At 35.9% G+C, this 11,761-nt stretch overlaps 1 protein-coding gene across 1 annotated transcript in view; it reads right to left on the reverse strand.

Moving 5' to 3' along the window:
* LIN52 (lin-52 DREAM MuvB core complex component) overlaps nucleotides 1-11,642 on the reverse strand; it is a 52,457-nt gene extending 40,815 nt beyond the window's left edge. The window contains exons 1-5 of the mRNA XM_088145338.1: nucleotides 11,509-11,642; nucleotides 9,887-9,961; nucleotides 8,522-8,559; nucleotides 6,716-6,782; nucleotides 3,216-3,299 (exon numbers count right to left, since the gene is read on the reverse strand). Coding sequence (XP_088001464.1) covers nucleotides 3,216-3,299; nucleotides 6,716-6,782; nucleotides 8,522-8,559; nucleotides 9,887-9,961; nucleotides 11,509-11,527 — 283 coding nt within the window. The 5' untranslated portion in view covers nucleotides 11,528-11,642. The remainder of the gene's footprint in view (nucleotides 1-3,215; nucleotides 3,300-6,715; nucleotides 6,783-8,521; nucleotides 8,560-9,886; nucleotides 9,962-11,508) is intronic.
* Nucleotides 11,643-11,761: the final 119 nt, after the last annotated feature.

The following is an 11,761-nucleotide window of genomic DNA, read 5'->3' on the forward strand; positions in this document are numbered from 1 at the left end:
TACTGACACAGATACAGACTTTATGGACATGTTTATCTCTGCTGTAAATCCACACTCTCTCTCCACTCCGATTCACAAGTCATAAAGAAATTGCAGATAATGAAAAAGTTGGTGAAATTTACAGCATGTCGGAAACCTCAGACAGCCAAAAGAAATTAAAGAGCTGACTGGAGATAAATCACACAGGTACAATTAAAAGTTCCCATACCACCTTCACTTCTAAAAGTGGCATACAATCCAACACAGATGATAAAAAGCTGAGGTCACGATCCCCAGGCTGGAGGTAGTTAAGAACATTATATACCAAAATTAGCCAATTTAAGTGTCTTGTGTACACCCTAATTTCTAGTTGACATTTGAATAGAACAGTTTTGAGGCAAAAATCCTTACAAAGAAAATCTCAAGTTTTCATAGGTGAAATAAACAGCAGAAAGAAAGGTAACCATTTAGTTCCCTCCACAGCATCAGTCAACATAACATAAGCAGTCAACATAAGCATTAAAATGATGCTAAGAGTGATCAAAATCAGAGTGAGATGAATTAATGATAAAATATGAATACTTAAATAAATTTTATTCATGGCAACAACTGTTTTAATATGGATGCAGAATCCTACTGAATTATTTATGCCAAATGAAGTTTACAACAATTTTCAGAAATTCCCCCCCTTTCCTTGCAGCTCTCCATGACCTCCCCAAATCTGCTTTGGAGGACTGTGAAAATCTCTGAAGCAAATGTGGATAGGCCGGAGAACAAGGGAAATAACTGAAATCACAACCCTCCCTATTCCACTCACAGAAATCTTTCACTGCCTTTGGTTCATTTCCCTTTGCTAGAGGGGAAGAAGATAAATAATAAAAATATTACAAGACTGCTCAAAGATCCAGCTGGACAGTTAGGTTAAGTGTCACTGCTACCTCCAGAAAAATATAATGCAGATGAAGCACCAGACTGAAAGTCTGAAAAGTTTTGTAACATATGCATGTAATCAGAAATATTGGAAAATGTTAATAGTCTATGTAGCTGGAAACAGTTCATTACAGATCTATAGAACTGTTACTTTGGAGAAACACCATCCATCTATTACATGACTACAACTACTTTATTAACACATTCACCATTGGAAGACCTGAAAGACCAGGTTAGGGACAGTCAGTTAGGGATGGCACATAATCAATCAATCATTAACAGTTGTGATACTGTGGAAACATCAAAAATATACATAACATTCTCTTTCTTAGGCAAGAAAATATTTCTAAGGCAAAGATTTATACTTAGACCTGCACTTGTGTCTTAAAGCATAAAGTTTATAGTTTGGGGAGCTTGCAGATTCATTTTTGTCATTAGATCTTCAGGAATCCTCTATGAAAGAATATACTTTACCAGCTTAGGTAGGATGGCAACTATAGTCCAACTTAGACTGCTTGGTTTCAATGGCCCATACATAATAGGGACCATTTTAGATGACTGCAATATGCTATCTATACGAGTGACAAAATATGGCTGCTACAACATTAACTACTACAGTGCTAATGTTTTATTTATTTATTAAATTTATATGCCACCCATCTCCCCCAGAGGGTGACTTTGTTTCATTACCTTCATTGGCTCTGAGTTCATTTCTGAATGTACAGATAGCCAGGAATAGCTTTTGAAAGCTGCACTGAGCCCTTTAGAGGACACGACTAGTTTACCAGTTCAAGGAAGAATATGTTGCTCGTGACAATATGCTCTGTGAAGTGCACCTTTTGAAAGCTTTGCACAGTCACATCAGACATTGAAGAGGACTCTATTTAAATATCCCTCTTTGTGGACATGGAGGAAGGTTTCCAATTGTGATGTCCCTGGGATTGTCTCTTGGGGATCTTAGGAACAGTTAAGACCATTCTCTTATGGATTATTACCAACAGCAATACACAATGAGCAGAATTATTTCACAGCAGCAAAGAAAATGTAGTAACAACTATAGTAAAGGAAATATTAATAAAAAGTATTACGAAGTTACAGCTGGAACTAACTGAAGGACCAGTTAGATTTCAAAGGATTAACTTTGAAATCTAAATTTTAGCAGATTACAAAAAATGGCCCTAAATTTGCACAACATCCTATAAAGGATGACAATTCTCAGTAAAAGTTCCATCTAAGAACAGAGGAACATTAATAGAAAAATATTTATGTGGGGAACATATATAACACAATTTAACTTATTACATTGTGCTAATTCATCATCTCTTAAAATTGTTAGAGAAGTTAAATGGAGCATCCCAATCTTTAAAAGATACAAATGTATTTCCCAATATCACAATTCCAATCAGCCATCTGCTGCCACCCAGAGGCTATGTAATGTCTATCTTTCCATGACTCCATTGGATCTTTTGAACAATTATTTCACTGTTTTACAATCAGGAAGGCAGTACAGTATTTAATCTTGAATAATAAGGGTCACTGTGAAGTGCTCTAAGCTATACTTCTGCCATATTTCAGTTTCTTTGAGCAGTTCCACTTGTATTACATTAGTGAATTACATAGCACAGAAACATAACATGTTTTCCACTAAAACACCTTAATCACTTAGAGCTGTGCATACATATAGTCTTCTAATGCTGCAGCTGCTGCTTTATTTTTTTCAATAATAATAAACATCCTGACTTTAACGTGAATGCATTTAGGAATGGAACCTATGAAGGCTGCTGCACAGTTCATAAAATAGCGGTGGTACACACCCTGAAAGGTCTATGAAGAAACTTTTCAAGATTATGTAATCCAGGGATGACATCTATGCTAACAGCAATATGGTGCTTGTTCTAGCGTTTTCAGGAATGAATATAGTACTGAATTGCTAAAAATGAAGATCACATTTGCATATAGCAGCCTTCTTTATTCAGTGCCCTTTCAACTATGATAGATTACAAGTTGCCAGAATTCCAAGCTATCATAATCAGCTGGAGGGCACCAGGGACATGGATGGATACTTACTTATTTATACAATAAATGTTATACAATCACTTGAAAGAGAATGGTCACTCCCACTTTTAGGTAAAGGGTAGGAAAGATTCTATAAACTAACAGTACAAAACAGAACATATTGCTATCATCATTTTTATGATAGCGAATCCCTACAGTTAACTAGTATGAGCAGACTGAACTTACATAAACATGTGAAGTCTTCCTGCAATGACCCTACTGTATTTTTTAAGGATCTATACAGTACTTACATTCATCCAGCCCCAACTGATATGCCAAATTCTGTAAACCTCTAACCTTCTCCATCAGATTAGCTGTGGTGAGACTTCCCAGCTCTAAAACAAAGAATGTGTGGTTTACAAATATTTACATTAAATAATTAACAATGAATGAATGACACTTTTTTATTATGGTCAAAACCCAACAACATTAAGCATAAGATAAACAGAAAGCAAAGACAATTTGATATGATTATATCAATGCTGCATGTGATCAAATTCACCTTTTTTTTTTTTAGAGAAGTCACTGTTATTTCACATCTGGTTTTACATGTTGGCACACAGAATGAGGCTACATTCTGTATAAAACCTGAGTACCTATCTGATAGTAAGAAAAAGACAGTTATCAACTGGACAACCTGAAAGATTTAATGTAAACAGGTAAAATTAGCTTCTTCCACATAGTGCTATAATACAATAAAGCAAGACATGACTGGCTGTTTTGACTACACCTAACCTTCATGGACATATTTGTTCCTCACTTTGTTCAGTCGCTTCTGATATTATTGACTCAATGGACTTGAAGAGTCCTCATAGGAAATCTTATTAAACTGCCCTCCAACAAGCCAGATGGCACTACATTAGAACAGCTCTGACAGAAAACTGCAATAATTAGGTAATTCCAAGATAGTGAAGTACCGCATATACTTGTGGATAAGCCAAGAATTTTAGGTGCCAAAATATATCCAAAAAATTGGGTTCAGCTTACCTATGGATGGGCTTATCTGTGAGTATACATGGCAATACTTTTTTTAAAGTACCCGTATCCCATATATACTCACTTACAAACCCATCCACAGATAAGCCAACCCTTGAATTTTTTACCAAAATACCATAGAAAATGCGCCACCTGTGGCTAGGTGCAGGTGAAAATTAAAACATATGAAAATTTCAAGGGTTGGTTTGTCCGCTGGTGCACATTTTTCATGGTATTTTGGTTAAAAATTTGAGGGTTGGCTTATCTGCGAGTACATATGGTAATTATCCAACTTCATACTAATCTCCAAGACCAGTGGAAACTAAATTCATATGGTTCTGCAGTTCTATGTTGTAACTTGCTGTTTAAGAGTCACTCTAGGCTGTGCATATTTCATGGATTACAAGAGCTCTGCGGAAAGACAGCAATTTGTCCATTGTTACTGATGTTTCCCAAGGGCTGTTAAGGAGACCAAATCCACTGAGCAAGAGTTTAGCTTTAGCCAGAATTTATAAATTGTCATCCAAACTTGAGTTCCCCCATCCTATAGATCTCAGAATCTAGTTGGAGGACTGCATTTGGTGCACGTCTGAGAATTTGGAATATAGCTATCAAATATGTATAATTCAAACATGGCCTAAGTTTCACAGAGTAGATGTGGCAAAGACTCAGCAGCAAATAATTTGATGGCAGCAGGAATAATTCTTCCCTTATCAAGCAAAAAAACCCTCAGGATTGCAGCAGAGCATCTCTGCACGGTTTGCACATGTTGCATTTGAGCTTCCTTCTTGTCCAATATTTTTTTTAAAAAAATCCATAGATATTAAACACATCAGCTACTTGATATTACTACCCTGAAGTCGCCAATTGCTTATTACAGGTCTCTTGGCAAATACTGCAGTAGTTTTCTTCTGGTTATTTACATGAGATGGTTATTAGAGTAATGCTGGGCAATCATACTCAGTGCTGTCCTAGCCAAATGGGGATTGGTATAAACCAGGGGTTTCTAAACCTTTTGCCATCACACTTCCCTTTAGTGTAATCTTAATGTGCACAGTTCCCCTAAAATCCAAATACCAAAATGAACACAAATGAACAATTAAAACAATGCAATGAAACTTTGGGAAAGGTGGATTGTAACAAATATAACTAAAAGGTTCTTCACCCCTCCCAGGGAGTCTGTCTGCACCTCCCCAAGGGATGTACATCTCATAGTTTGGGAAACCCTGGTATAAACCACAGCATTATCAACATGTAGACCAACTAGTTTCCGCTTGTAAGCTAGCTTGGTGACATGGAGATCTAGATCAAGCAGAGGCTTGACTAGGGAGTTAATATAAAAATTAAAAAGGAGAGTAATGTACAGCCCTGCTTAACTCCTTTTGGTGTACAAAAAATGTTTGAAACCTTCCCTTGTGAACATTATCTTACATACAGATTTGTATTTTCATGTAACATGTGAGCAAGAGCATATGTGCATCTATAGTTGTAGCTTTGATCTTTTCTCATAGGGTTTCCTTAAAAGCACATTTACATCAAAAAAAGTTGCATAGTGCGATGTAGAGGGATAATTTGTCCATCATATTAGCTCTTGATCCATGGTGGACTGTCCTGCTCAAAAGCCTGTTTGTTTCTCAGCTACAGTATCTTCTTGTCCCATTCAATTCTGAAGTTTCCAACATAAGTTCTTAGCATATAGGAACTTAGGGGAACTTTGGTGCTTTTCTGCTCCCATTTTTAAATACAGGAATGGCAACTGCTAATCTCCAATTGCTGGGTATAAGGGCCACCTGAACTCAAACTGTTACCCACTATTCAGTACTTGCCTCAGTCACCTTGGCTGGAATATGATCATATGTAACAACTTTGCCTACTTTCAGTTGAGTAATCTTTTAACCTCTGAAGTCCAAACAGCTGGTCATTGAAGTGTTTCTCATAGTTTTGCTGTATAATAGGCTCAGGGTGTGTTAATACATCATGCTGAATCTACAATACCATTGTTATTATACATGAAACTGTTGCATAACATGTATTTCTTTCTCAAACATGTTCTATAATCAGAACTTCTGCTTTACAGAAAATTGCTCAGGTCTATTCATGCAAACTTACAGACCTACTTTAAAGACTATCAAAAGAAATTGTCATACAGCTACAGATGCTAAATTCTACCATGTCAATCAAGTCAATTAACATATCATCCATGACCATCTTTACAAAAACACAGCACACACACATTTGCCAAATTGTGTACATTTGCTCTCACTTATATCTTTGGGCTGAAAAAGATGTCATGATTACATTTTTTAAAAAGTGGAATTAGAAGAAATGACCTCTGCAGACAGACCTCTGCTACTATGTTTCTAAAAGTCAATCATTTTTTTCCAAACAGCTTCAAGAAGCTGCAATTCAAAGTTCAATTTCTGTATTTAATTTAATGTAATTTGTCTACTATTTTCTAGAAGCCTTGTGTTTAGAATGCAAGCTGTTCTCATTAACATCAATCATTCATTCAAGAGTTCTGCTTAATGCATGGATCTTGAATTAAACCCATTTACCTCCAAAGTTTATACAAAAGTGTTACAATTACTGGCCCTATAAATTATGTTGATTTCTTCATTACATGGTGGAACATACACTCAACATGAAAGGTAAGAAACCTTAACAGAACTTTATATGACAATAAAACCTAATATTAATCATATATGTAAGACAAAAAAGCAGGCCTGACTAATTCCACATGAACAGAATTTTTATCAAGCACTGACTAGAAACTCACCTCTCAACATGTCAATATCATCATTTTCCAATTCAGCCATCCATTTAGGTGGAGAACTGGTGATGGGCTATTAAGACAAGGATACATAAAAAAGAAAAATTATCTATTTTATAAATCTTTAAAAATTTATAATAACTAATTGAAATGCAGAACTATAGAATTTTACAAAATTCTACTCTGGTTAAATAAAAGATATATCACTTCATCCAATAGAGAAACTCTTCTCAAGGCAACAAAGTAAACATACTTATTTTGATTAAGCCAAAATGAACTTGCTTGGGTAAAACCTTGTTTTGCTATTCTGTGAGGAAAAATCCATAGTAAGAAAACAAAAAACAAGTAGTCCCAGTGTTTTTCTAGGCATTAATAATTTTTCAATTCTTTTCTATTTTAGTCGTTCTTTTCATTATGCTGAGCTCTATTTTCTACAGAATTCTAGGATTGAAGTGTCTCTTTATGTCAAATATCAATTCTTTTACAATTTTTCCAGCCTGGTGTCTTTGAAATAAATTGGGCTATGACCCCCATCATGATGGTACGTAACGCACACTACTAGTCCAGGGTCAATGGCTACGTTTCTATAGCACCCCAGAATTATTGCTACCATTTTATTTTAAATATATATACCAAAATATATTCATTTGAACCAGAAACACAGAAAATAATGAAACTTAATAGCACATAGCAATCATACTTGCTTATAGACTTATAATAAGCTTTCTTTAAAAAAATTACTATAAATATCAAAATAAAAATGACAATAACTGTTGAAAGGTATGCTGAAAGAAATCTAAAATCCCATAATATTTTGTGGTAGTGTTAAAAACACAATTAACTTCTAATGTTTGGCTGCTTTTCAGTATGGCAGATACTATATTTCAAATGAAACATCATGCAATAAGAATATGCAGACTAGACAAATAGTCTGGCTTTGGGAAATTAGCCACAACTTCCTAGGCCAAGGATGGTCCTCCAACTTCCATCAGGCCCTGCCAGAATGGTCAGTGATGTTGGGAACTTCAGTCCAGCAACATCTGGGGAGATGCATGTTACCTATTTCTTCTAAGTTTAATGATAGGCAATTTTTAATTTAACCTCTGTGATTCATAGGTTGTTTTTGCTAGCTTAATCAAACATCAGATTTTTGAAACCACTGTAACATTAACATACATATATATATAAACATACAGCCAAGGTTCATTCATTCGTTTCAGCTATTTAATAGAATTTCACCCAAATTGGATTAAGGGCACAAGGTAAATTCTTTCAATTCTGCCCTATTCTATGATCTCTGAAAAGTTGTTTTGGAGAGATGGAGTCTTTACTAAAGAGCGGCAAGAAATGCTGAAAGAGAAATGTAAAAAAATTAACTCTTCCATAAGCTTACCGCACTGAAAACCTCTACTGAATCTCAGATTATCTCCAGGATGGAAGAAAACTGCATCTCAGTTCATCTCTAGGATGGAAGAAATGGCCAGTCCCAGTTCAATCCAGAATGATTATCTGGAGCTAATCATTATATAAAGTCATTTATATAGTACTATCACTTAAGTTTTCCATCTTGTTCAGTGGAATCTCAGAAGGATAATGAAAGCAAGCAGAGTAGAACACATTATTATTATATTTTTATCCTCTCTCTCTCTCTCTATATATATATATACACACATACATACACATAAATACATTTGAAGGAATACAGCTGCAGTCTTATGTATACATACCAGGAGTAAATTGTTCAGAATTTAAGTTTAATTCTGAATAGATATGTATACAATTGCACTTAAATCCAAGTTTGAAATTACTTACACTTTTAAAAGAAGCTGCAAATTCAGCAACACCTGGTACTGAAGACAAGACAGACAGTTAATGAAATTTAGTTCTTTTTACATTTTTTCTACAACTTCAAAGGCAATTACAATTTCTGTCACTCAGTTAAATTCCTAAATTTCTATCTTATCTTACTTTAAGCTCAATTCTGATACTGAGTCAAGCTGTTAAATACTGTTTCTATAACATTTGTATATAGTGTTTAGTGACTATTTGTATTATGCTATTGTTCTCTGGTATGTCACCAAGACATCTTTCCATCCACACTACTTTTTTTTTTTAATAAAAACTATAGCAGTTACAGTATAAACCCTACATGTCTATTCACAACGTTCAGTATGATTTATTTCCAGGTAAATGTACATAGGCTCAACAGAATTTACTTCTGAAATAAAATGTGCAAAATTACCTTCTTGAACTCTTTTAAATCTCTGCCTATGAACAAACATGCCTAAATCTCAGCATGTTAAAAGCAATATCTATTTTAATTGGACAGCCCGTGAGAGATTCATCAGTATAAAGAAACACCATTAAAAAGCCACATCTGACTTATCACAGTAAAAATCCATACATATGTACTTCCCATACCAAGAATATCTTGCCTAGTCGTTTCTTTTCTTTTGCCCCAATTGAAAACAACTGTTCTTTTGGAAAGCAGTACTATAAATGTGAATATAATCATTTATACAACATTTACTGTTTGCTTTATAGGAAGGCAATAAGATCCTACTCACCTACCTCTTCCAGTAAAACTAAGGAGTGAAGAAAACTTCATGACAATAGACAATATTCAATTCCTTATATAGGTCCTGATTCTCTTTTGTACAACCAAACATTTAGAAATATGGGAGAGAAATATAGAGACCCCTTTCCAATTATATAAAAATATACCTCACCTCTTAACTACTGAATGAATAGGGAATAACCACATATTTCATTAACACAACTTTATTATATTTAAATGTAAATTAAATAAGACAAAACGTAATTTTTATTCTGGCTTTGCATACTTTTTGAAGCAAGTGCCCTGGCATTTAGCTTTTTAAAAAACTAGGTAACCCTGAACTAGATGAGCTATACAGCATTATATAATATTGAGTATACTCCTTGAATATACATTTTTTAATGTTGTTCTAGGATCCATTCAAAAACTTTAAAAACTTAGATGTACCTCTCAAAAAAGGGTCTTTTTTCACATCTTAGGAAACTAGTATGTACAAAGTCTAATTATTAATCCTTACAGTAGCATCTTACTAGAGATATCAACTCTTTAACTGTAGGTTATAAATTGGTTCACATTACAGTAATCCACAATGATTTACTTCTCACTCAACTACTACTTACATTGCTCTGGCCACAGGTCTGGAGATGCCCTGTCCAACTTTTCAAAGCTCAGCAACGAGGCTTCCAAGTCTGAACCTAGAATTATATCAATGATCATATGTAGAAGAACCGACCCTAAGCAAAAAAGTAGTAGCACCATTTTAGGCTAGTGTGTAACATTTACCTGTGGTGTACAGAACTTCTTAAGATGTGGCCTGGAATGTGAAAAAGGAACAATTTGCCTCCCAAACTGCACAATTTCAGTGACACTACACTGATAATGCTATGCTCCTATGAATACTTTTTTGGAAGATTAAGCTGAACTATTCTGGCCATGCATCCACAGAATGCACTGCAATAGTTACTAAGAAGAGATCAGATTCTGCAACTCCCAAATCATCATAAGAAGCACACGATTTATCCAAATCAGATCATTAATTCGTGAGCTCTGCACTGCTTAGGTCTGTGATTCTTAAACTGTTTACACAATTATCCCTTTTCCTAGCCTCAAATAATCTCATGACCCTCACAAAAAACAAAACAAATCAAAACAGACTGTTATTTTACACATGTGTCTCAACAGCAGCAGTCCCAAACTGGATCCTCAGCTCACAAACGGGCAATTACAAATTGCTCCATTACCCCCAGGATATGTCCAAATTACCTCCTTGGCGGCAATTACCCCCAGTTTAAAAACCACTGGCTTAGGTCCTTTCTTACTGCTGAGTTAAGTGCTACCCACTCATCCTTGAACTTGCAGAATAATATACCAGCATTACCAATTCCTAACCTCTCTTACTACCTTTGTTCCCAATCACCTGATTTCCCTCCATGGTAATGGATGACAAAGCCTAACAGATTTTGAACCCCTTTAGGCTATCCTTGGATATGTCAGAATAAAGAGGAAAACAAGATGTTATCACTGGTACAGTAAGGACAACTTAAGCCTGTCTTTTTATCAGCTTAAGATAAGAGGAAAGAAACCTCACCACAGGACAGAAAAAAGGAAGGGCACGTTTGTACCAAGGTTAGGTGTAACCATGAGGAAAGGAACTTCCTGTGTCTAGCAGCCCCTTTCCAAGATCCCAAGAGAGATTTTTCCCCCAAACTTTGTTAATTAAGAAACAGAACACTTTTTACATGTAGCTCATCTGCCCAAGGCTGACCTACCACAATCTTCCCTGGCCTGGTGGCTTCCAGCATGCAAGGAACTGCAGGCTAATACATTGGGAGGTCAAATTGGGAAAGACCGATTTACTCCAGAATGATAACATTCACCTTGTGCTCCACTGTTGGCACTTAAAGAGGCAAAGCACAAGCCACCTGTCATTTCCCTGTAGTAACTGTATAGATTACTAAGAACAGGATCAAACCAACTAGAGATCTACTTTAAGTTCTAATGGTCATTTTAGTAACAATTTGTTTCGCAATGAGCTTCCGTCGAACAAGACCCTAAGCACGTTCATTCAGAAGTGAAGTACCATTATACCAAAAACAGAGCGTTCCCACCTGCGTTTACAGGGGGCTACGGCTAATAACCCCCATAATCAATACATGCTTACTCAAAAACAGATAGACTGCAAGCATAATATGTAGGAAGACAGAATATTACAAACCTCTCCGTCTTCCTCAACGTCTCTTACCTTCCGTAGAGACCGCCATCTTAGCCCATCACATGACAACCAATTCCCCACCCACCCCTTTCACGCGGGAGTCTACTATGACAGCTCCTTTTCGAACAAGCCAGAAACGCTCCGCCCCCTTTTTTCACATTCTGCCTCTTTCTAAACTCCAGGGGTCGTAACTAGGGAAAAGAAATTATCCACTCAGGTTCCGCTTGGAGGGGGCGTTTCCAGCCAATAGCCAATAGAATCCTCCACTTCACGGGGCAGGGGC

This window comes from Python bivittatus, unplaced genomic scaffold (genome assembly GCF_059951505.1).
Source record: "Python bivittatus isolate LINGU-HERP-01145 unplaced genomic scaffold, Pbiv_v1 ctg000480_np1212, whole genome shotgun sequence".
Taxonomy (NCBI): Eukaryota; Metazoa; Chordata; class Lepidosauria; order Squamata; family Pythonidae; genus Python; species Python bivittatus.